Source organism: Mixophyes fleayi, chromosome 4 (assembly GCF_038048845.1).
Source record: "Mixophyes fleayi isolate aMixFle1 chromosome 4, aMixFle1.hap1, whole genome shotgun sequence".
NCBI lineage: Eukaryota > Metazoa > Chordata > Amphibia > Anura > Limnodynastidae > Mixophyes > Mixophyes fleayi.
The window spans coordinates 99,992,139-100,018,976 of NC_134405.1; the positions used below are offsets into that span (position 1 = coordinate 99,992,139).

Sequence of the window (26,838 nt, forward strand, 5' to 3'; positions counted from 1 at the left end):
TCTATTGGAGGTATTCCTGGGGGTAAATGTACCACAGATTGAGAAACACCGTTGTATTCGGGGCTTATGAAAAGAATGTTGCTGATGTTCTGAGTTTAAAATGGAAATACATTCCAAAACAAGAAACGGCAACGTGTTATACTGTGGTAATATTGAAACACAAAGAGGAAGCATACAAACATTAAACCCTCCATGATTCAAAGGTGCTAGACTGTCAGATTATAAATCCATAAGTGTAAAGTAATGGACCCGCTACGCAGCTGCAATAAGTTTTTTATTTTGACATTTCAGGTCATCACATGTGGGAGTCTTGTCGAAGGGACACAGTGACATCCCAAAATGTAAAAAAAAATAAAAAAATCTTTCTTTTGAGTTTGGTGTGTGGATCCTTTACTTTACATGCAATACTGGTGAATATCATATGCAGTGTCCAAAATCAGCGCAGCAGAGTTTACAAAGAGTGGAGGTAGACTGCTTCATACCTGTCCTTGTCATATTTACATTTTGATTTTCAAACATCTGCACTGATTCTCCCACAAACAGTATCTTCTCAGCAACTCTTACAGGAATATAAGAGGGCAACATTTCAACCCGCAGTGAAAACTGCTTTAGAGAAGGTGCCAACATGTTCTCCTCCTCGATCAGGCGCTGTTACATGACAAAGAATGGACAGTAAATAAATGATCACAATACAGACATCATTCTATGGTTTAACATATCAAATATGCTATCACACATCTAAGATACCTTTCCCAAAATTGTGTATATTTCTGTTTAAAACAGAGCTTGTTAGCATGGCTATATACTTTGTGTTAATACAATTTTACTCTTGGAATAAACCAGTTCTAAGGAGATGTATTTTTTTTTATTATTTTTTTTTAAACATATTTTTATTGATTTTACAATCTCTGTTTGTAACTAGATATGAGTTTATAGACCATAGTCAAGATCAAGGACCTAATTCATTAAGGATCTTAACTTAAGAAACTTCTTATTTCAGTCTCCTGGACAAAACCATGTTACAATGCAATGGGTGCAAAGTAGTATTCTGTCTTGCACATAAATTAAATACTGACTGTTTTTTCATGTAGCACACAAATATCTACTTTAAATTTCAGTGTACAAATAAGCTATCAAGTATTTGTGTGCTACATGAAAAAACAGTCAGTATTTAACTTATGTGCAAGTTATGCATCAGAATGAATCAGGCCCCAAAAGATTATGTGTAATTAAACATAGGAGGGGGGGGCAGGGGAGGAAGGATAGGTGGAATAATGTTAATAGTAACCGTAGTATTAAAGGTCAGATTGTAAAATGATTATAAATAAATATGTAGTCAGATCCATCAACATGAATTACTGAGTAAGCTTGACAATATAAGTTCCAGATCTCATTAGGTTACACGCTCCCTTATTCTAGGTATATGCAAGAAAATATACAGATGATATTTTGTTTAATATTCGGGTCTAATGTCAATAAATATGTTCCCCATGTAGCAACAAAACAAAACCTCTTTTTATATAATTTCTGTTCTCACTTCACTGACATTTGGGGGTTTTATTTAGACTCAATTTTACCATAATGTTTTTCTTAAAGATAGTAAGAATTGCAGGCTGAGATATGATCGCAGGAATGTAATATCCATTCTGCAAGATTACACAATACTAATGCTTTAGGGTTTTGTGTACCCAGATTTGAAAAGTACTACTTAGAAAATTAAATTACTTAAAATAAATTACTTTCTCCCCACCAAAAAAAAATTAAATTGAGAAATCCTATGTCCTTGCCAAAGACAACATAAAAGGGTGGCATCGGAAATGTTACATTTATTGTATTTACCAAATGCTCCTTTATTCAATATACAGTATTTCCATTGCACTGGAGCTACATTTGTTTTATTAATGGTCTTTAAATGGATATCTTGAAAGTGTCCATTCTAGTGTCCATTATACTTAAGTAGACTATCGGTAGTATTAATATCCGAAAAATCATGTCGCCATGGTTTCATGAGCCCATTCTCCCTGGCCCCCAGCTTTCACCAAATCACCATAAAAAAAAAAAAAAAAAGTGCTATATCTGATCTAGATGTATGGAGATTCTCTCTAGACCATTAACACTTTATCATGTCTGGACAGGATTCTAAAGAGAGAGAATTTACAAAAAGTTATGGGCCTGTAAATACGAAATAAAAATAATAATAAAAAATAAAAAAATCATCTTTTCATCTCATAGTACTGTCCTTTCAATTACCAAACAAATATGCTTCAAATCTCTAAAATCCACCCAGTGTCTAACCCACGTCGCCTCCTTGCCACCTTCAACTCACTTCTCTGCATTTCCTCCCCCTTCCTCCCTCACAGCATATGGTTTTGCCACCTATTATAAAGCCAAAATCAACACCATTCGACAAAATATTTCCTCATGCCAAATTCCACTCACTCTACCTATCTTTACCTACACTCCCTTAATTCATTCTCTCCAGTAACTGAAGATGAAGACTCTGCACTAATCTCATCATCTCACCCTACAACCTGTCCCCTCGACCCTATTCCCTCCCAACTTCTCTGCTTCCTCTCCTCCACTGCATGCCCACCTCTCTCACCTCTTCAACCTGTCTCTCTCCACTGGCACATTTTCATCCTCCTGTAAACATGCGCTCATCTCTCGATCTAGCCTCTCTCTCCAACTATCGCCCTATCTCTCTCCTCCCCTTTGCCTCCAAACTACTTGAGTGATTGGTGTACAAATCACTTGTCTCACTTTTTCTCCTCTCCATTTTCGACTCTCTGCAATCAGGCTTCTGTCCCCATCATTCCACTGAAACTGCTCTCACAAAAGAGATCGATTATCTACTTACTGCAAAGTCTAATGGTCGTTTCTCCATAATCATTCTTCTGGACCTCTCTGCTGCTTTTGACACTGTTGATTACTCTCTTCTCCTACACACCCCCTTCACTTCATTGGCCTTTGTGTCACAGATCTTTCATTGCCAATTTTCTACCTAATCGAACTGCTCCTTTATTGTGTATACTGCTACACTAACATAACTCTAGATCTCTTCTCCTGACCACATTTTAATCCATCCTAAATGCTGCTGCAAGATTGATCTTCGTCTATCATCTGTTGCACCACTTTGCAAATCCCTACACTGTCTCCATGTGTCCTCCAGAATTCAAATCAATTACTCGCCCTTACCTACAAAGCCCTCAACACCACCACCCTTTCATACGGCTCAAATCAAAATTCTCTCCCTCCCTATTAGATCTACCTCTGACCTGTGGACCTTATCTCTGGTAACCACCTCTCACTCCTGCCTACAAGACTTCTCCTGTGCTGCTCCCCACTTATGGAATTCCCTACCACCCCCAATCAGGCTTTCCCACAGCCTTCAAAACTTTAGAAGGTCTATAAAAACCCACCTCTCCTCTTTATTAGAGCTTACCATTTCCCCGATACTACTTATACAACTGTCTCAAATCTCCACGCTAAGCCACACTTGCTCTTCTTGTTTCTTCCACTTAGAATGTAAGCTCTCTAATGAGAAAGGCCCTCCATACACTTTGTTTTCATGTCTGCATTTATTTTGTCTACCTTGTATGTCCTTGTTTTATGTATGTTCTGTTTTCTCTATTGTATGGCATTGTGGAGCACTGTCATGTTTAACAAATCTACTATAATAATAATCTGCACTTTTATTTTCCAGAGTCCCAATCTGACTGCCGTTACATTTACAAATTGCTCACAGGGCGATAGCTAAATGCGCAAAGCTAATGCAAATGTAACACCCTTTTACGAGGTGGTATTGATAGTGCCTCCAACTGAATCTATACTACATGCTTGAGATAGTCCCTATAGTCCCCTGGTAATATTTAATCTGATAGATTCACGCAGACAACCAAAAATATGTGTTATATTATATTTTTGATTACAGCAATTGAAAGTATTGATTGCACAATAACAGTGGTGATCATACAGCACATCCCAGAAGTTAATGCATTCAATGAATACAGAAAACATGTAATTTATATAATACAAGTAATCCTCTGGATCAGATCAGATTACTCCCTAAATCATTCATTTATAACTAGACAACCCTAAACTTACACATGATAAATTTGATTCTTGAGTCCTTTTGTATCGATCGCGATCTTCTTAGTCTGTCACAATACTTTCATTTTATATATGCTATTGCTAAATTCTCCTTAATGTTCCACTTCCTCGCATTTCACGTTCCTCCTGCTTCTCTCTTGCTCTCTCACCCTCCCGTGCTCGGTCACCTGACTCATACCTTTTCTTCATTTCTAGTCGTATTCCTCCTGCTTATATCTCGGCACATTCTTCGTGCACACAAATTTCTAATGTCAACACTGTTTTTCTATATTAGTGCTAACATTATTTAAACAATGTTAGTAACACTGGTTACATAAATAAACATTCTCAATAATACAGGTTACGTGTATATATAACAGAGGTGAAATACGACAGCCTTGTCGTGTGACAGCTGGATCTCAAATGCTTATGATATGTAACCATTAGACGCCACCTTTGTTACATGCATAAACTATAAAGTGCAAAAATGCAAGTTAAATAGGTTCAGAAACCAAAGTTAGCAAAAGGTTATCCCAGGAAATGATATAAAAGGCCTTTTCAGTGATAAGTCATTAGATTTATAGCCAAGGGTTTGGCATTGTGAAGGTACTGAACAATTGCCAAAACGTTTTTAGTATTCGTGGTAGAGCTGCTCCACAAAAACAAACACCTTCTCCATGTACAATGGAAGATAATATATGCTTTAGTCTGATAATATTATCATAACAATTTTATGTTCTGTTTCAAGTAAGGAGATATAGGCCTATAGGAGACAGTGCCGTCTAATTCTCTCCATGGTTATGGAATCATGTTTAAAAATGGCTTCATTAAAGTCTCCCGGTAGAGTTCTAGTCTGCAGGATGGAGATGAAGTATTGTCATGCATACTCCTCACTACCCACCCGGCACGGTTTTTAAGAAACTTAAAGGTTTTAACATTAAAAACCTTATGTGCAGTAGTATTTACACACATGAAATAAGTCTATTCCAGAAAAAGGATTTATTGTAAAGATCATGGGGCATAAAATGGCATAAACCTACTGAGGATATTTGAGCTTTTATGTAGTAGTTTGTCTGTATTATCTTTGAGGACAAGATTATTGGAATGTAGACCTTTTCTTTTTAGCAAACTATATGAAAAAACAAATATACTTTAATAATATAATGTTGTAATACGACTTGGAAAATTTAAATCCAGTGACAATACATAAATACCTGCAAATATATGTGGCACAGTAGATGGCTGTGCATTATAATGTATACACATGCTTTAAAATCAGATGTCTCACCAAGTCTTGCAACTCTCGTAGCTGCTTTCCAGTCAGGCCCCCAATACCCAAGTCATCATCATCTTCTTCAGGCTGGGCAGAAGCATTGCCAGAAGATGGCCCTTGTCTGACAAAAAACTCTTCATACTGGTCTAATAGAAGCCCATGAAGCATCCAAGCTGAAAGCTGCTTGTACATGACACCATGACATACTGCCAGGATCCTGAGCAGACACAACATAGGTAAATATATAACTTATCACATCACGACTATAAAGCCCCCTGCAGAAAATAAACATTACAATAGATATGGCTCAGTATTATTATTTGTCACAATGGTCATTATACAACTACATTGGCTAAAAGCTCAGGAGTATACAACTCAGTACCTTGCGAGGGCCATAATAGGTCATGGCTGCAAGGTGGAGAGTCACATCCCTCCCAAGTGATCATACTAGGTGATGTCACAGGGAGCGTGAAACACTGCTCAGCTAACGTCAGCCACCCCCCCCAAAGGTCTCCAACCCACTCCAAGAGTAAACCATATTATTACTATTATCTTCTATTTATAAAGGGCTGACATATTATGCAGCGTTGGACATTGAGGGGATTATGACAAATTAAATACAATGGCATGAAACAGAAGGTAAAAATGGTACTGTCCTAAGGAGCTTACAGTCTAAGAGGTTTTAGGAACACTTGACACAATGTAGGGAAAGAATAGTAGCTGTTGGTCAGTAAGTGCATGTGGTTATTGTATGGCAGAAGCATTTTTAGCTGCCAATAACAAAGCAGACAATGGTGACTAGCATTCTGTGCAGTTACAGGTGGTGCGTCATGGATGGAATGAGATGGACACATATCATCATCAACATATATATTCTTATATGGGAGATGACTGCATGGTGGATAGCTGCAGATCCTACTCAATCCATTCAGGGTCATCCCAGCTTACTCTTATTACACCCAAAAGTCAGAAATCTAATGCAGTGTTATGAGGCAACGCCCACAAGCCAATACCAAGATTACTTCTTGGTAGATTGTGGTATTTAAGGGTTATACTAAAGCTCCACATCGTTCATATGTCAGGAATACATAGACAAGCAAGACAAAAGCAGTTATTTAGCTTTAGATGGCAGTAGAGCCATATCCAACAGGTACAATTATATCTTCAAATAGCAAATATGTAGCGGTGAAAGGTCATGGCTTCATAACAAGCAGAAAAACAAGACGTTTTAGTACTAGCCACTATCAAGCAATTACTAAGAAACAAAACATCTGCAAGCTGACATATCTCAAAACATTTATTTTGAATAGGAGACAATCCACTATTCAGAAGGAGGGAGGGAGAGAGGAAGAGGGAGAGAGACAAACACAAAAATTACAAGTATATACCTGGTAACAACAATAGTACACCTTAAACATTTAACTGCAGGTTACTAATACCAGACCCATTGTAAATCAACAGGGGGAACAGAATTGTGCTCTATGCACCAATCCACCATCTATTCTCACCTTAGTAGGCAGGAGAGAAGGAGAGATGCAACATCCTCTGCTCCGGTAAAACTAGGAATGTAGTGCTAGAATGTGACAAAACAAACCAGCTCCATCCTCCCAGTTCATCAGTGACATAGCAGTGACAGTAGCAGCACCTGACAGCTTCACAGGCAAGAACGCCAACAGTAGACCTATATCATACTTAATAACAGCGGCATAACAGTTATGAAAGTAATAAAATACTTACTTTTCAAGTGCACTGCGGACTGGGGGAAGACCCCCAGAACTGTGTTTGTAAACAGTTTCCAACATTTGGCAGCCGTGAATCTGAAATCAAAGTAAAGTGTTCTAGGATTATGATAAGGAGTTTACTATAAAATCCTGACCTATAGCTAAAAACCATCAAATTTTGACAGGCTCTTATTCCACATGATTAATTATTAGTTAAAGAAATATTTGGTAGTTCATTTCCATAAACCCCTTTTTATATAGGTACGGAGGGGGGGTTATGTACATAATCTGAAGGGGACGTATCCTTCTCCTTGATAATTCCCAGGTGTGATCACTGTGAGAATCACTTATTTAAAGGCTAAAGGTAAACTTTCTGGACTTTAAAGGGTCAAATGTGTAAAGTAGGGTTGCAACTATAATTCCTATTCTATGTATGCTGGTTAAGTGCGTCAGGTTTACAATGCAACACACTGCATTTGTCCATTACCCTGAAGATGAAGATACTGCAGTGTAAAATAAGTACATAACCACACCAATAAAAGCCCACCAATTTGAGGTAAGTGATTGGGGCATCAATGAGAAAAACAGGATATTTTATGTTTGCCGTTAATTACTTTTAAAAACTGTAGCAAGTATATTTTAGGCATGGAAATCCAAAAACGGGAAAAAAAAACCCAAACAAACCCTGGTCTGGAAAACGGTCTCAGAGAATACATTACATACCTATAATACCTATACCGAATGTTGTACTTCTTCTAATGTAAAATGCAGGAAAACACAAATACATGAAATCTAACCTACTGGAACTCAGTAAAGTTTGAAACTACAATGACATATTTCAGTGTTTTATTTCCAAATTGACTTGACATATAAAAAAAACATTTATTGACGTTCCTCTTCATGTCACAAAAGATCACTCTTCAGAGATGACATAATAAACCCAAATACCCACATCCAAATAACAGCTTAACGTTGCTGCATTGCTTTTCCTTCTATAGCTATACTGCCAGAAATATGAAGTATATTGATTTTAGGGGGTGTGGAGAGCATTAGTCAGTACCTTTTGGCTCTTGATCTGTTCCACCACAATCATTACTGATGGAAAAAGGAGATGAAACTGAAAAACAAAAAAAATAGAATCTACATAACTAAATGCATTTCACTTTCACATGTTCACCCCAGCAAATAGAAAATGTGACAGTCTGTTCACACACCTACTGCTGAAGTCATATCATTTCTATATTACTTCAAGGAGACAGACAACCTGTGTATGGACCGGTACGCTTTCAAAGCTTAAATCTAAAATGTCATTTACTGCGCCATGCCTGTTGAATTAAACTGGAAAATGTAATTGATGAAGTACATGCAAGTTAGAACTGCTAAAAATGTCATGGAACTATGCAGTGCTATTATGAAGGCACATAGCACTTCCAAAGTGGAGAGATATGGGGCCTGAGTCATTAAGGCAAAAAAGGAGTAAATGTTCTCTGGGACAAACCATGTTTCAATACAAGGGGTGCAAATTAGTTTATTATTTTGCAAATAAGTTAAATACTGGCTGTTTTTTCATCTAACACACAAAAACTTAATACCATTATTATTACACTGAAATTTAATGTTGATCTAGGACATTCCCTACCCCAACTATAAAACTGTTCCCACATTTTAAATGTACCTCCCCCTCCAATGCAACATGGTTTTGCCCAGGTGTAAATGATACTCCTTTATTATGCTTTGCTCTCCTTAATGACTCAGGCCCATGGTGTTTACAGTATGCTGATGATATATGACTGGAGACCAGACTTGCAGTTGCTGAGAATGCTGACCACATACCACTGAGAGAACAGTGGTTTTTAAGCTGTGTTCCAGTCTATGGACAAGATATATTTATACAGATAAGCGATATATTACTTCTGGGTGTGTAATACTATGGTGATGGGCTATCACTAACACACTGCTTTTATTAATCCTATGCTTGTGTTATTCTGTCTTTTTATATATATAACACTGGACATATACCCTTGGTCCTAGAGGACCGTCCACACATACACACATACACACATACACACACACCCGACTGGCACACCTGGGCTTGAGTACATTTTAGCCGACACACTGATAGAAAAAGGTTGTTAACCCCTGCTCTAAGAAATGTCTCCTCTGGCATTAGCACATGCTTACTGGTATACTGAGATTGCTTTATGTAACTTGCTTTATGCTTGTACATATATTATTCAGTGTTTAATCAAATTAAAAAAATCTATTGTATATACATAATTAATTCGCAATTCTTTATTTTAAATATTTGGTTGATTTTTAATTTTTTTTAAGGGAGTGGATTTCCTTGCTTTTTTTGGTTATTTTTTCCTTTGGGCCTTAGTGACTTTAACCAACCCTAGCTTTGAGGTACACAACACTATTCTCCCAGACTGTTACAAAGCAGATAATTACTGATAGTAGGAGCTCTCAAAACCGTGAGGATTCCACATACTGGTAGACAAAATAGGAACAAATGGCATTTTTATCAATAGAACCACTTTAAATGAATAATTTCAAAATGATCCATGGTGCTTTCTACACGTTATCATACTAAACAACTGAAAGTAAACTGGTAAATAATTGGTATGGAATGAAAACCTACCTGATCTAGGGAGTAGTTAATATGTGAAATTGAAAGATGAGGATCAGCCAAGAACTGCATTAAAAATAAAAAATAATAAAACAGGTTAAAAGACAAACAGCCAACTTAAATTATCTTCTGGCAGCTCTGCATGGCCAAAAGAAAGAGAATAATGACATTTTCCCAGAGTTGTTAAAATATCCCCTAACCAACAAAGCTTGCTTTTGTCAATATCTTTACAGTAAAACCAATTGCCATAATATTGATTAACAAAAGCTACTGTTTGGCCCAAAAGCTCTGTACAGCCAGCAAGCCAAGAAAATGTCACTACACTCACACCAAACCAGGCTAGAATGGTGGCAGGAGAGTTGATTGTTATTGTAAAACAGTATAGAAGAGGATCTCTAATCTCTTGACAAAATATGAATAAACTTTACCTCTATTTCAAAACACAAAATAATCTTAATTAAGAAAAAGAAAACCACCACCACAACTCTAAAGATTTTTTATTAATTACAAATAAACAGACAGTAATTGATTACACTGGTATTCACCACTTTTGCCAAGATACATTTAAATCATTAACCCCAAAGAAATCAGTTGTCTTCAGAGGTCACAAAATTAATTTATTGAAGACAACCTGTGTACAATTATTGTTTGCAGTAAATACATGAAAAGTCCCACACTTGGGTTAGTGCATTTCCAAACAAGAGCGCTCATCATGTAAAACATTCAAAGCAACTTGAGAAAAGCTTATTGAAAAGCACCAATCAAAGCAAGGATATAAGAAGACTGGGAAAGTTATTAAAGGCAGATATATATCTCACAAGCTTCTGTCTTGTGCGTTTTAAAACCCCAGGGAGATTGTTGTTGTGACGAAACAAGGTTGATAACACTTTAACCAGCCTGTCCATCGTTTCTCACATAATGTGGATTATATCAAGTACTTTTTATAGCTCTTGCTTTTGTTTCTTAAAGTGAAGCCGGGGGGGGTTATGGGTAGGCATCAGGTTGCAAGATACTGGTGAGAGTGGGAAGGCGGGATGAGGAATTAGTATCCATTGTTCTCACAAGACTACTCCAGACATTTGGTCTACAATCTGGCAGGGGAGGTTCTGTGGAAGTACAGCTCATCTCCACTCCCCTCTCCAACCCGCCCTAGTCCAGGACTCACCAATGTTTAACAAGGAGAGGCCCAGGGGTGTGCCCAGGGAGGGTAAAGCAGTGCGGACATTTTACTCTAGATATAAGGAGCCACTCCATGGGGGGGGGGGAAGTGATGTTCATTCTGGGAATTGATGGCTGGAAGCTGGAGGGTGGCTGGTGGCTCCACCAGTGAAATACATCAGCAGATCCATGGGTCGTCGAGTCTGGACAGCCACATGACTAACTCCTTAAGCTATTGGGGTAAGGGTCAGATGATGTGGTGAACCTGCCAGGCATTTATTTACTGTGTGTACATAATATTCTAGCGATTTGTATTTGTTACAGTAAATGTACTGTTGTACTTTTATAACTGCATTTGCCTGAGTGACCAATAAGAACCTTAGAATGTACTGGGTAGGCTTCACTGGCCTAGGAAGGCACCTGATGGTGTCCATCCAGAGTGAAGTGGGTAGAATTGGGCCAGAAAACAAGTATCTTCACAGTTGTGTTTGGGGGAAACTTCCCTGAGCTGCTGGCTAATCAGGAGGTGCACCTAACGAGGTGCTGTTAAACAGCTGCTAGACAGTTCATTCAGTCTCTCAATACCTGGGGAGGAGGTCAGATGGCTCCTGAGAGATACTGCAATTTATGACCAGTAAGTTCTGTTATTTTGTGTGCAAGGGACACAAGGTTGTTCACTTTAGAGGGTGTTCCTTTGTATTAGTTAGAAGTCAGACAGGCAAGGATTTTGTTTATTTTGATGCTGTGAATATAACTAGGTGAGGCTATTTGAACCAAAGCACTGGATGGGTGTGTGATATTTGGCTGATGCGTGTGAAGTGCAAACATCAGGAGACGGTACCCCTAACCCGATCTTGCGACAATGACTCAATGCTACAGGGACAAACAATGCCAGTTCTCCAGTTTCTCTCAAACCTACATGAGAGAAACAAAGTTCCAAAAATAATTCTGTATTTATTGAAAAAGCCTTTTATCCTTACCTCTTGTTCCAAGTCTAATAAAGCTTGCCTGTAAGGCTGAAGAATTGAATCAAGACCTCTGCAAAAAGCTCGCAAATAAATTCCATGCAAACCAATCTGTCCCAGCTGGGAAGGGTGATGGTCCTGAAGAGTAAAAACAAGTCTTATTAATGTAAAAAAGACGAATATATCTTTGACATATGATCAACGTTAATAACAAATACCATTTCTTTAGAGAAATACATACTAAAAACATGCGCCATTTAGTAGAGGTATATTATATATTACATATGAAAATTTCAGATGAAAAACAGGATTTTTCTACTTACGTTCAATCCATTCCTCTGATGTCATCTGGGTGACCCTGCTTCACCATGGGGACGTTCCTAAGCTGTCCCTAAGGGAGGGTACCCTCAGACATAGCTGAACGCAAATCTTTCCTAACAAAACTAGCATCCCTGGATGCAAAAATGTTGAAATTACAGAATTTAGTAAAAGTATGGACAGAGGACCAGGTTGCTGCCCGACATACTTGCTCCTCCAAGGCCCATGTTGCGTCGACCAAGAAGTACTTGCTTATCTGGTCGAATGAGCAGAAACATTAGCTGGCACAGGTTTACCTGCACAGACATATGCCTGCAGGATTGTTATTCTTATCCATCTGGCAACGATCTGCTTAGTTGCTGGCCAACCCATCTTCTGGACGTCATACAGGACTAGGAGAAAATCCATCTTCCGAACACCAACAGTTCTGGTGCTTGTATCTTAAGAGATCTGTCCACATCCCCAAGACAACAAAAATGTATGATTGTCTACAGAACTTTACTGTTGAAAAGAAGGAATAACAATTTCCTGGGTAATATGAAACCACCTTCAGCTGAAAAGATAGGGCAGGCTACGAACTCTCCCATGAAAGATTATAAAAAGATTTACATGACAGAGCCCCCAGTTCTGAGACCCTTCTTGCTGAAGATGTAGCAAGAAGAAAACCCCAGGAAGTCTATAATATAGCTTCTCTGTACAACTCCCTTTACCAAATAATCTTTAGAGGTGTTTTCCAAGTAAAAAATATACAGTCATGGCCAAAAGTTTTGAGAATGACACAAGTATTGGTTTTCACAAAGTTTGCTGCTTCAGTGTTTTTAGACCTTTTTGTCAGATGTTGCTATGGTATACTGAACTAAATTACAAGCATTTCATAAGTGTCAAAGGCTTTTATTAGCAATTACATTAAGTTTATGCAAAGAGTCAATATTTGCAGTGTTGACCCTTCTTTTTGAAGACCTCTGCAATTCGTCCTGGCATGCTGTCAATCAACTTCTGAGCTATACATACTGACTGATGGCCAACCATCCTTGCCTAATCAATGCTTGAAGTTTGTCAGAATTTGTGGGTTTTTTTTGTCCACCCACCTCTTGAGGACTGACCACAAGTTCTTAATGGGATTAAGTTCTGGCCATGGACCCAAGTTTCCTGGCCATGGACCCAAAATTTCAATGCTTTGATCCCTGAGACACTTGATTATCACTTTTATCTTATGGCAAGGTGCTCCATCATGCTGGAAAAGGCATTGTTTGTCACCAAACTGTTCTTGGATGTTTGGGAGAAGTTGCTTTGATACCATTCTTTATTCATGGCTGTGTTCTTAGGAAAAACTGTGAGCAAACCCATGCCCTTGGCTAAGAAGCAACCACACATGAATGGTCTCAGGATGCTTTACTGTTGGCATGACACAGGACTGATGGTAGTGCTCACCTTTCCTTCTCAGGGCAAGCATTTTTCCAGATGCCCCAAACAACCTGAAAGGGGATTCATCAGATAAAATTACTTTATCCCAGCAGACCAATCCCTGTACCTTTTACAGAATATCAGTCTGTCCCTGATGTTTTTTCTGGAGAGAAGTTGCTTCTTTGCTGGCCTTCTTAACACCAGGCGAGATAATCACTGACCTGATGTCAGCTGGTCTTTTTGTGGCAGGGCTGAAATGCAGTGGAAATGTTGCTTTTGGGATAAAGGTCATGGTCATGGCAAAAAGGGACTTTGAAATTAATCACAATTCATCTAATCACTCTTCATGACATTCTGGAGTATATGCAAATTACCATCAATAAAACTGAGACAGCAGACTTTGTGAAAAATAATATTTAAGGCAGTTATTTTCAAAACATTTGGCCATGACTGTATACGGAATCTGAGGGCTCAAAAGGATGATTTTGCAAAGTCGATAGAAACAGTTTAAAAAGGTACCAATGTTCTATAGGGGAAACAAAAGGCAACAGGAGTCTAAAAAAGTCCTGTAATAAGGTCTGCACCTCTGGAATATTAGGGAGTTTCTTCTGAAAAAAAGATAGACAGAGCAGACACCTGGGAGTAAATGTATTAAGCTCCGATTTTAGCAAATCACTGATTTTCGGCAACTGAAAGCAAAATTTAAAACAGCAATGTGTTTACAGGCAAATCTTGATTTTAAACACATTGCCGTTTTAAATTTTGCTGACAAAGTCACCGAATATCGACGATTTGCTAAAATCGGAGCTTAACACATTTACCCCCCTGGACCCTAAGGGACCCTAGTCTTATTCCACTATCAAAACCATCCTGAAGAAAAGAAAGAAGACAGGACAAATTTAAGACTGAAGTCCGGATTCCTCTATGTTCACACCGTAGTAAATAAGTCTCACAAGCTCTATAATAATTTAATGCAGAAGAGGTTTCCTAACTATTAACAAAGTCTGGATCACCCTTTCGGAGAACCCCTTGACCTTAAGAATCTCGGCTTCAATAGCCATGCCGTCAAACTGAGACAAGCTAAATTGTGTGGTAAAAACAGCCCCTGAAAGAGAAGATCCTCTCTTAGTGGAAGTTGCCATCCTAACTCGGTTGACATTCTTAAGATGTCCCCCAAACCAACTTTTTTTGGCCAGTCTGCCACCAAGATCACCTGAATTCTTTCCTGCCCAGCCTTCCTGACAACCGGAGGCAACATAGCTATTGGAGAAAAGACATAAATTAGATGGAAATCCCAAGACACTGTGAGAGCATCTATCAGGATCGCCTGAGGGTCCCGGATCTTTGAGCAAAATCTCTGTTTTGTGATCGAAGCATGAGGCCATCATAGCTACCTTTGGTCATACCCATCTTTTCACAATCAGATCGAAAATCTCTGAAGGAGACCATTCTCCTGGGAGGACCGTAGTTCTGTTTAGAAAATCTGCTTCCCAATTCTCAATCCCTGGGATGTAGATTGTGGAGATTATTAGAACATGATGTTATACCCAAGCCAGAACCCTGGCTGACTCCCTCACTGCTAGGGGCTTCTGGTACTCCTAATGCTAGGGGACTTCTGCAACCCCTGATGGTTTACATATGCCGCAGACATGGCATTCTTTAATTGGGTGGGAACTGGTCTGCCTATCAGAAGAGAGTGAGCCTGAAGCAAAGTATTACATATAGTTTTGAGTTCTAATACATATACTGGGAGCTCCGCCTCCTTCCTGGACCAGAGACCCTGCAGCCGCAGATGAAGTGTCACAGTGCACCAACTCCGACAGCTGGTATCTGTCGTTACAATGTCCCGGATTCCAAAAGCATGCCCCCTGCTCAGATGATCTTATCTGAGCCACCACAATAGGGACAGTCGAGACTGCAGCGACAGTCTCATCAGCTGGCTGTCTAGATGCAAGTTGGATCTGGATCACTTACTCGGCAGATCGTTCTGAAAAGTTCTGAAATGGAAACAAGCATACTGTACTGCAAACCATCTTTCCTAATAATCTCATGCACAAGGGAATCAATGGCTTCCTGCGACTCATAACTAGTCTTACCAGCCTCTGAAAGGAGAAGACCTTTTTGTGAGGAAGAAATACTCTCTGAAGCCTGGTATCGAAAAGAAGACCCAGGAACACCATCCGCTGGGATGGGATCAAACTGGACTTCTTGTAATTTATGATCCATCTGTGAGCCTCTAACAAAACTGCTGTGATCCATAGATGGCTTTGGAGGAAGAAGAAAATATTCAGCCTTTATAAGCAAATCGTCTAAATAAGGATGCCCATGACTGCCATTATTTTGGTAAATACCCTAGGAGCTGTGGCCAGCCCGAAGGGTAACGCACTGAACTGAAAATGGAGATTTCCTACTGCAACCCGTAACAGATTTTGGTGACCCTCTCAAATTGGGACATGGGAGTACGCATCCTTTACGTCTAAAGAGGCTAGAAATTCGCTCTGCTCCATAGAATTGATCACCGACCTGAGGGATTCCATTTTGAACCTGTCTATCCGAAGACCAAAATGACTTGTCTGATTCCTGCAACAGAAACAGATTGGAATAAAACCCATTTTTTCTAAACCTCTGGGACTTGAATTAACACCGCTGAGGATAGAAGAGAAACAATGGCCCTCTGAAGAGTTTGATTCTTCAGCCTGTCCCGTGGAAGGCCTGAAACAAAGTAACGACTGGGTGTGGGACTCAGGAGGTCTATAATATAGCCTCTCTGTAAAATTCTCCTTACCCCAGAATCTGTAGAGGTGTTTTCCCATATGTCCTGCAATCGCAGAAGATGAGCTCCCACCATAGGCAAGGCTGGGTGGGCAGAGGCCCTGTCACATTGTATATTTGTCTCCAGGCCTAGGACCTGAACGCCTGGATGCATATGCCTGCTTAGCTCTTTGAGAACCCTTTTCAGGGGTACTGGGCTGACCCTTTGACAGTGGAAGGGATGTTTCTCTAAGATCTAATGGACAGAAACCAGGAAAATCTAGGCCTAGGAGAATTAACCAGGAGAAAATAGCTTTTCACTCATGTTGCCCTATATATAATTTTTTGGAGTTCAGGACCAAAAAGAGCCCGATCATCAAAGGGTAAGGACTCTAAAGTCCTGTTGGAATCCATGTCAGCGTCCCATGACCTGAGCCAGAGAAAACTCCTGGCAGCCACCGCCGAAGCAGAATTTTTTTTTAATTCACTAAAAGCTGCCTCCAAAGCTGCTTCTCCTAGCTAACAAGATGCCTTTCTGATATGGTACATTATAGGTATGGTATCAGAGACCGGCGTACCTAACTGAAGGCCCACAATAACCTGCTCTGACCATTTCTCAATGACCTTACTCCCCCCTGCAGAGCATAAAGAAGGTCTGAGGCGTGCCTACCGCTACATAAATAGGCTTTAGAACGTCTTCACGCTTACGGTGGTCTATTGTCCTTAAGAGAAGAAGACCCTGTGACCGGAATAGTAGCCAAGAAGGGATAATTTAAAGGAATTCTCCATGGAACCTGAAACTCCTTGTCTAGTTTGAACCAAGGTCCCTCCAACATGAGAAGGAGGAAGGAAAAGATATTGGATGCCTTTTCTCTTTTGAAGAGAGAAACATGCGGAAAGCGCCAAATCCTCTGTATTCTCCATATGTAGAGTCTGGCAAACAGCCGTGACTAAATCTTGTACGCCCCGTCTACAAACAGATTCTTCATCAAAACTAAACAGATCCTTAGAATCAGAATCCCCAGGTACTTCATCTTCCTCTTGTGAAAGGAATTCTGAGTCAGAATCCCCCTCTAAGAATTTGAGAAGGGATGTGTCTTTTACGGAGTCTCTGAAAAGAGGCATCTACCACCCTCTCCAGACAGAAAGAAACTTTAGCTAGGTATAAGACCAAACTTCTAAGGATTTAACCCAAGGTGGTTAAAAGGGATCCCTACTGCGAAGAACTACCCTGGTGAGACAATTCTGTATCAGAAGCTCTACGGAGTATAATTGAAGGAAACTCCCTTACCTCCTACTGATGCACAAAAATGCAAGATTGACTCTGTCAAATACTATGCCCAAGCAGGTTCCCTCTCAGTAGCAGCTGTCCTAGATAGATGCTCACACTCCTGGGCTTCGCAAGCTGTACATTGGGCATCTGGTCCAATAGGCAATTTTGTCTAGAACAGGTGAAGTACATAACTGTTCTCAGAGCTTTAGCCTTGGAACCAGTCCCTTTTCCAGACATGATTAGGGAGGAACCAAAGTGCAAGCAAACAAACAATAGAAAACACACAACAAAAAAGAAAAAAAATAGATATAAATTAAGCTAAGTGACAAAACTGTTTGCGTTTACAAAGAAAAATACATTTTGACAGTCAAAACTCAAACCCCCTAATACAACCGACATACAGAGGGGAAAAAGAAGAGAGGAGCCCTTCACATGCAAACATGAAAGGCAAAATGCCATATTCTGCCGGCCTTTTTCTTTTGGATAAAAAGCCCCATCAGGGAGTAGGCGTTAATAGGGGGATCCTGCAAAATCTTCTTCCCTTAGGTCCAGTTCAGCAGGGTAGCTTTTGTAAAACAGCCTCAGCTGCCCCTTAAGAGGGTTGCGCCTGACCTGTTCCCTCACCCCTTTGCAGCATATTCCTATACAGCGCAGCTATCACCACAAATGGGGCCAGGGATGCATACAAACAAACCCCAACTAAAACCTCTTTAGGAGGCAGGAAGAGGCACAGGGCTTCTTCTGGGTCGTGGGAGGACATGTACCCTGCAGACCCAGCATTTCCGCAGCAGAGTCTCCAAAAGGAGTGTCAGCAAGCCAGCATAACGAGCGCTATCCTTCCCCGTCCTCTCACCCTAGAGAGCGATGTCAGCCCCAGGACACAGACAGGGGAGGAAGGGAGGCAAGCATTAAGAATAAAGAGAAGAGGGGAAAAAAAAAAAACACAACCTTGGCCTGGTGCGGTAAGTTCCCAACTTCAGGCACTTAGGAAAATCTGTTCATTGTCAGCAGGTGGGGCTGTGGGTCATATAGGGGAGGAGTCCTTTTATTTTTTAACTCCTAAGTGCCCAACTTCACAACCAGCTATATCTCCTTGGTGAAGAAGGGTCGCCCAGATGAGATGCAAGAGAATTAATTTTGTAAAAAACATCATAGATCAAATATAGCAAAACTCAGAAAGCGGAATCTACCGGCATGAGAGAAAGAAGTGAATCATTATTTTAATTTAATATAACAAAATTCCCAAAACAATGCACAGTGCCCCTTGGTCCTGATGTTTCTACAGTTCAATCCATTCTTGACTAAAACAGTAACAACTTAAAATTCCATAATAGTATTATACAGTCAATTCTTTTGGTACGTGTATAAACCATCAAATCATAAATCAATATGATTGACATACAGTATACTGTGCTTAATGCTATAATGGTAAAACATGAAGGGACAATTTTACATGGATATTAACAAATGCCTCACATACTTGTAGTATACCCTGATCATGCACAATATCCAAAATGTGATAATTCAATTAATATTTGCAATCCTAAAGAGCGATTAAATGAAACCAGGCACATTCTAGCTTCCCACTATCAACAAGGGTTCTCTCCAGATTAGCCTTAATGGTATGGATAAATGTGTATGAATACATATCATAACAGATGAGCTTGACTTTTCGGGTTCAGCACAAAATGGAAGCTCAGGGACCAAGTTAGTCAGATGAACCTGCATTATGATGCAAGACAGCTGTGCTGTTGGACAGAAGACCGACAGCTCAGAGGATCCTGCAGTATTCAGATAAACGCAATGGGTTACATAGAATTTGAACCACTTGGTCCATCTAGTCTGCCCATATTTTAACCTATGATAACCTCAAACCCTATTTGATCCTTTGTTCTTTGTAAGGATATCCTTATGTCTAATGCAAGCATGTTTATATTGCTTTACTGTATTAGCCTCCCATTAGAGGTGGTTTATACAATAACAGTTGCCCATTACGCCATCGGTTTCATCTTTTAATAGTTTTGCTACTCCTTTGTGCTTCCCAATCATGACAACTGCTCCATTGGAGCCTAGACCCACCAAGCTAGATTTTTTTTCAACCCTATATTGGCAATTTTTTCAATTATTTTGTTAGTTATATTTTCAGCTTTGCCATCAACAATACTTCATGGTGATATAAAACTAACAGTAATCTCTTTTTTAAGTTGACAAACGTATTTAAAAAGCTGCTTCAACAAACTGAGGTGTCTGTCGTTTCATCACATTGAAGTAATCTGTTGAATGCAAATGTAAGTAATTCACATCTAATTTGTGAAGTTAAGATGTCAAGGATTCTAGCATTATTCTTTCCGAAGTGTAATTGACATTCTTTCCAATAACAGATGCTTTAAGTATGTACAACCCATAGCCTTGCAGTGCTCAAGCAAACATCCATATAATGTAGTATGTGATTGTGCGCTTTTTTTGTCAACCAATTCTTAAACCAGTTCTTAAAGCTTCCACAAAAGCATCTCCCTGAAACTAAAACGGTTTGTTCAATTTCCCCTTATCCATATTCTTCAAAAACACATTTTTTTAAGTATATTTGTACACGAATCAGTGTATAATTTATTTTGCTCATGGTCAATAAAACTTTCTTTTCTAAGGTTTTTCCACAGAATAGTCACCCAAGGCACTTCCTTGTTTGTGGCCGGTCTCTTTCCATATTTTACACACATGGAACACATCATTACATTATCTGTTATCAACAACCACTGAAATGTTTTAAACCAGTCACTGTTTACTCCGATATTTGACGTTTAGAGAAACAATTTTCATGCGAAATAGATTCATAAGGTGGACTAGCTAGTCTGCAATATCCTTGTTGGAAATCTCTGGCTCTGTTATGTTTTCTTAAAGAAACTTAAGGTTGTTGTTTTCTGATTAATTTCTTGCTCATTATGGGTAACAGCTGGCTGAGCACAGATATCATTTTAACAGCAACCAGATACTGGCCAAATGCTTTTTTGACACAAACATTTTTTTAAAAAGTGCATAGCTAATGCACAATTGCTTTTTGGGACAAAGTATTTCAACAGCACCCAGATACTGCCCCCACTCACTGGTTGGACCGATAGCTAGCCCAGATACTGCCCCCACTCACTGGTTGGACCGATAGCTAGCCCAGATACTGCCCCCACTCACTGGTTGGACTGATAGCTAGCCCAGATACTGCCCCCACTCACTGGTTGGACTGATAGCTAGCCCAGATACTGCCCCCACTCACTGGTTGGACTGATAGCTAGCCCAGATACTGCCCCCACTCACTGGTTGGACCGATAGCTAGCCCAGATACTGTACCCACTTGCTGGCAACACAGAAGGCCCCCAAGTAACAAATACATAGCAGCTGAAACGCAGAGAGTGGACAAAGGCGGATCACTCTCTTCACTGTTCAACAGCGACTGTTCCCACCGGCAACCACGCCCTTCCTTTTACACAGGGGGAGGAATCGTCTCTGTCCTGAAGTTTGATGCCCTCTGGCACTGAGACGCGGCTGAAAGTCTCGCTGTAGTGACCCCTGCCGTCCGGCACTGTGACGTGACCGAAAATTGCGTCACAGTGATTGGACTTTCGGGCAGCAAGGAATCTGTGCCGAGTGGTGCTCCTAACAAATAAGGCATGAGGAGAAAAGTGCATCATTGTCCCTTTGATCTGTTATGTGTATCTAAGCTTATATGGTTTTCCATTTGTACTGTATAAATGTATAGCAGAATCTGTGTGCAAGTAACTGGAAGGAAATTGTAAGTCCCACCTCCACAATGTTTGCTATGTTGTATCTGTGAATAGTATATAGTGGCACATAAGTGTAATGCATAGTTAATTGGATTAATCTGGAAACTGCCTTGTGGGTGGGTAAGTATGTGTTGTGTTATCGGTCAAATTCTATTGTACTATAAGTAATTATGTAAATATACTAGATTTGTGTTATTGATGGGCCGACTGATGCCAGCCAGTGGCCAGTGACTAACAAGAGGACAGAGTGTTTAGCTAGAAGCAGAGTCACATGGAATTGTAAATACGTATTTTTTTTGAATGCTGGATCTACAAGAGTTGCTGTCTGTACCATCCCGACATCCCTGAATAAAACTACAGCAAAGTGGTTCAGCAAACCTGTCTCAAAATCATTTGTTTGGTGTGCGTGTCACAATATATTTTGATTAAGTTGATGACAGATTTGTGATAACACATCGATGGACACAAAATGGTGTGTTATTGCAGGTCTCTTGACAAATTCATCAAGTATCTGGGTGGTTTTGGCCTAACCAAAAAAGAAAATGGCTTGATTAGCTTTTGTGGACTTCTCATTTGGGATACATTAGTGTAACAGCAGATAGTGCCCGTCTATGGTTGTTGTGGTACAAGACTACTTTAAGGAAGGTGCATAGAAAGATGCCTCTTAGAACATCCGTACAGTAATAAAGGGTGCTGTGTAGTCTAAACAACTTAGAGACAGATGTGCAATTTGTATTATACCCCAATTAGTGAGATAATTGTTATTAATGATCACAACGAATTGCAATTACTATTAGTTTTCCTAATTAAATTTCTGAATTTAAATCGAATGTGACTAATGAAATGTTTAAAATAACCAATTTTATTAATTGTCAAACAAGCTATGTGATCTATGCTAGAGGGTAAATGTAAATACAATATATTGGATGTACTACATGTCCTATGAGAATACAATTCATTGAACACAGGAGAAATATGTTAAAGAAACCATACGCAGAAAGTGTTTCTAGACATTTTCTTACACATCATAATAGTGATCCACATGAATTATTATATTATAGATATTGAATACATTAAAGAAATATTAAAAAGGGGGAGATAAGTTTAGGACACTATGCCGAAGACAGGCCTTGCTGATCTTTAATTTAAGATCCTTACATCCAGAGGGGCTCAATGATAAAACAGAATTGAATACTATATAAATTATTTTTCTTTCTTTAATTCTAAAATGTTATGTTAATTATCTCTTTTAGATTTCCATATTTTCATTGGGAGACTATTACCTGTTGCTGAACATGTCCTGTGTACTGTTCAATAAATTCTGTAAAACGAATATAATCTGTTCCAAGCTTGCACAGACGGTTCAATACACTTGTTTCACCAGGATGGAGAAATGGTAGATCTTGTGATACCTGCAAATACAACATCCTAGTAAGTCCATGAACATTTTACATTTCAAAGCACCCGATAGAATACAGTTATATGTAAACAGCAGCTCATCAGAAGTAGAATCTGTCATTACTACCTGTATACATTGCAAGTTTGTGTAAGACATGGCTTTTATTAAGATAACTACCTAAAGAGGCAAACTAAAAAAATACAAATGATGTATTCCCCTTGAAAAAATAAATATATATATATATATATATATATATATATATATATATATATACACACACACACACAACATGTTCAGCAAATATTCTATTTTATTGTATATAGGTACAGCCAACAGCAGTAGTCTGGTGTTAACCATTGGTTACAATTATTGCGTAGGTAGAACAGAAGAACTTTATATTTTTATGTTGTTTGACTAGTCAGAGTACAATCTCCAGTTATGATTAGGGTGGCGACAAAACAACACATAGCCAATAATATCATCAGACCCCACAGCAGCACAGAGTATGTCAGTAGATGAAAGTTCTGACCTTGAAGAAGGCAGTGACTTGTTCACTCATGGAAATAACAGACAGAGAGATAGTCAAATGAGCAGGGCTCTTTAGTGATGCGAGGCTCCTACCAAACTGTTGCAGGAAAATTCAGATGAAAATCAAACATCCAACTTCTTTAGCTAGTAACTACGTAAAGTTTTTTTGACTTCTGAATTAGTATTGTCTCTCCTTTTAACGAACTACAGATTATTTTTGTTAAAATGTTATTACATCTTATAATGTATACAACCATGTCTGGTTAAGTTACACTAGTGATATGCACACTACACCAGTTATATACAATTGCCTACATGGAACATATTGCTTTATGTTGCAACAGCCAGTGTGCTGCACTTCAGTCTGACCCAAGAGCAGAACTTGGGGGTGCAATGAGGCCCACATTACCCGCCAAAGACCCAAGTGTATATGTGACTTTTTCATCAATGGGTGGGACATGGGGCACTTACAAAATATTGCTAGTGGGCCTACAAATGTCTTGTTACGCCCCCGGTCAGCTCACATTTTTTGCAATAAATACCACCCATCAACTTTATTGGGAAAACAATTTATCACAAATCACATGCACCACGCAAGAAAGTGGTCAAAACACAAGTAACAAATTATTTACTGGAGCTGGCAAACATAGTCACACAACAACACAAGTCATTAGCGTAGTCCCACCATTACATTTAAGTAATGCAGCCCTGGTTATTGTTAAAGGAAAACAAGTGAGAAAAGCAGAACCAGCTTACTATAACAGTGTGACAAGTTATAAGATTGTATGTGCTATTTTTATTACAATTCTATAACGAGTAAAAAATCTCCCACATATATGTATTGGCTGTGGTCTAATATCTTTTTATATTTAAAAGTAAGTTACATAAAATCATAATGTAAATTAGAAAACATCGATGCTGATAAATAATACATTTAACCATTGAGATACCAGGCTAGTAATGGGATAATGACAGCACTATATGACAATATACACAACCTGCAGGCCCGTCCGCTTGTTCCACGTAAAGATGCTGCCTGGATACCCGCTCAGTGCCAGGAGCAGTTCATGAATCATTGCTACGGGTCCAGATACGTTAACGGCTAGATCACATTCATTGAAAGGACCTGCTGACATCACCAGGTCATGTGACTGCTGTAGTCACATGGTACACAGGGGAGGAGGCTGCTGCTATGAACGTTCCTGAGTCACTGCAGAACGTAATGTAGAATTACAGCAGTGTTCTAAAGTAATGTAGAACCAGAGCAGCGTTCTAAAGTAATGTACAATCACCGCAGTGTTCTAAAGTAATGTACAATCAGCGAAGTGTTCTAAAGTAATGCAGGATCTGAGCAGTGTTCTAAAGTAATGCAGGATTACAGCAGTGTTCTAAAGTAATGTAGGATTACAAGAGTGTTCTAAAGTAATGCAGAATCAGGTAAATTTAAATATTTCTACTGAATTCAGAAGGAAAAATTGTTTTCCCTTTAAGGCTTATTCACGTGTAAGGTGCTTTTTAGGCATCAATTAATCCTAGAAAAGAGTCGTAAGAACAGGACACATGAAGTCCATTAGCCAGTTTATATACTATTCCCAAAATCGCATTGCATGTCATATGTGGTTTGCTAAATGAGATATACTTAGTAATGGACAGTGATCCTAATTGTGCTTTGCCTTTGCTGTAGTCATGTTATGACGTGTGGGTTCTGTCCCAACAATGGAGGGTGGCAAATTTAAACGGTTTCAGATTGCAGTACTTTCAAAACAATACAATAAAGGCTAGGGGGGAATAAATGAGGCAAAATTAACAAGTGCTTGCTGAGTGCTTTGAGGGGTTTTTACAAAACGGTTATGTGAGTGACCAAATAGTATACATAGGCTTTATAATTCTATATGGTAGCAGAACATTTATATTTTTCTACTTCACAGGTAACATGACAGGTAAAGATCAAAAACAAAAAAAATATGTGTTGTGGAAAAATAACTGCTATGGGGTAAATTCACATTCTAAGGGGGAGATTCAATTGGCCGCGATGTTCCTGAGAACATTGTGGCCGTGCTTTATTACCGTTATTACGGTAAGAAATAACGCAGCTAAATCAGCGTTATTTAAGTAGAAAAAAAATGCTTGAGGTGTCTTGCACCCGTTCCAGAGACACACATCACACAGATTTTTTTTAATAGAATCTCCCCTTAAAAATGTATGAATGGAGGGTACATGCATTGCAGTTAATGATAGATAGCATTAGATATCCACAGAAAGAATGTCTCCCATGCTTTGGAGAAATGCAAAGTACCTTGGCAACAGCCATGGTGGTTCGTAAAAGGAAAACTTATTAGAGAAAAGAAGTAAAAAAAATCATGTCCTCTTAGCACTTAATGGATTATGCAATATCCTCTATTGCACTCCATTCCATTCAAGGGGATGCAGACAGACATTTCATAAAAAAGGTTTGCCATGTACAGCCATATTGAGCTTTTTGTGGTGACATGTTTAAGAGCCTGCAAACATAGATGTGACCTTTCCATGATAACTCTTGACCATCCTGGTCAAAATAATGGAGTTCCCTTTATTCATTGAAAGGAAACACACTCATTTCTTAGAGTTTGGGGATAGACACTATGGTTTATTTTGCAAATGTAACTGATATCTGCTATATAAATGCTTTAGTAGTAGTAGTATACATTATGCACTAATGTCCCTGCAACTCTTGCAATCTTTAAGAGGGCGGTGCTATGAGTCCTTGTATGGCTGGTCCCTCCATTACGTTATCTTGTCAACATAATACAGTCGAGGAAATAATTTGTGCCACTCAGTTCAAACCTGATAACATCAAGTTACTGGCATGGGGGAGAGAGACCATCTTAGACATAGTACTTACTATATCTGAAAATGTCAGGAGAACAAAGTGCTATATACACTTTGCTAGAGGGTGTATTTAGCACATCTAACCTTGAGTGAAAAAATAAACATAGCAAAACAATTCAGTCTTTCATTTTGTTTGGAGAGTATATATGTATATATATATATATATATATATATATATATATATATATATATATATATAGCCACTATGGACAAGAAAAGTTCACAGCAATGCTTAAGGTTATGAGAACAACATAAGTAAAAATAACTATAAAGATGAAGTGAACGCTACAAACTACAGCAAGGGCTAGAGATGTCAACTTTTTTTTGCAGGTAGGATAATAACTCGGGGGTGGGAGATAAAGAATGGTTAGGGGGATAAGTAACATATTTTAGTAAAACATGAAGGTGTGTTTCTCCATATTCTGCAGCCACTGCAGAAAAGTTGTTTACATCAATAAATCCAACAGGCCTTATTTTGAGAATTCATGGCTAGGACTCAAGCTGGATTTGAATGCTACAAGTTTTCAACTAGTAAACAGTCGAATTCCACAAGTGCCCTTTTCCCAGGTGCATAAAAGCATTTTGCTACCAAATCACTTAATACAGAATGCTGAAAGTACTTGTGTGTGATTGGACCAGCATTCTCCAAAATAATGTATAGCCGTCTCTGCTCTTCAGTCCATGCTCAA

At 39.0% G+C, this 26,838-nt stretch overlaps 1 protein-coding gene across 1 annotated transcript in view; it reads right to left on the reverse strand.

Annotated features, from left to right (window-relative positions):
• The window catches only part of TUBGCP4 (tubulin gamma complex component 4), a 63,734-nt gene extending 39,304 nt beyond the window's left edge, over positions 1-24,430 (reverse strand). The window contains exons 1-8 of the mRNA XM_075207884.1: positions 24,280-24,430; positions 22,638-22,766; positions 11,851-11,973; positions 9,725-9,778; positions 8,144-8,200; positions 7,100-7,179; positions 5,378-5,579; positions 483-648 (exon numbers count right to left, since the gene is read on the reverse strand). Of these exons, the coding sequence (XP_075063985.1) occupies positions 483-648; positions 5,378-5,579; positions 7,100-7,179; positions 8,144-8,200; positions 9,725-9,778; positions 11,851-11,973; positions 22,638-22,766; positions 24,280-24,417 (949 nt within the window). The 5' untranslated portion in view covers positions 24,418-24,430. The remainder of the gene's footprint in view (positions 1-482; positions 649-5,377; positions 5,580-7,099; positions 7,180-8,143; positions 8,201-9,724; positions 9,779-11,850; positions 11,974-22,637; positions 22,767-24,279) is intronic.
• Between the last annotated feature and the right edge of the window lie 2,408 nt (positions 24,431-26,838).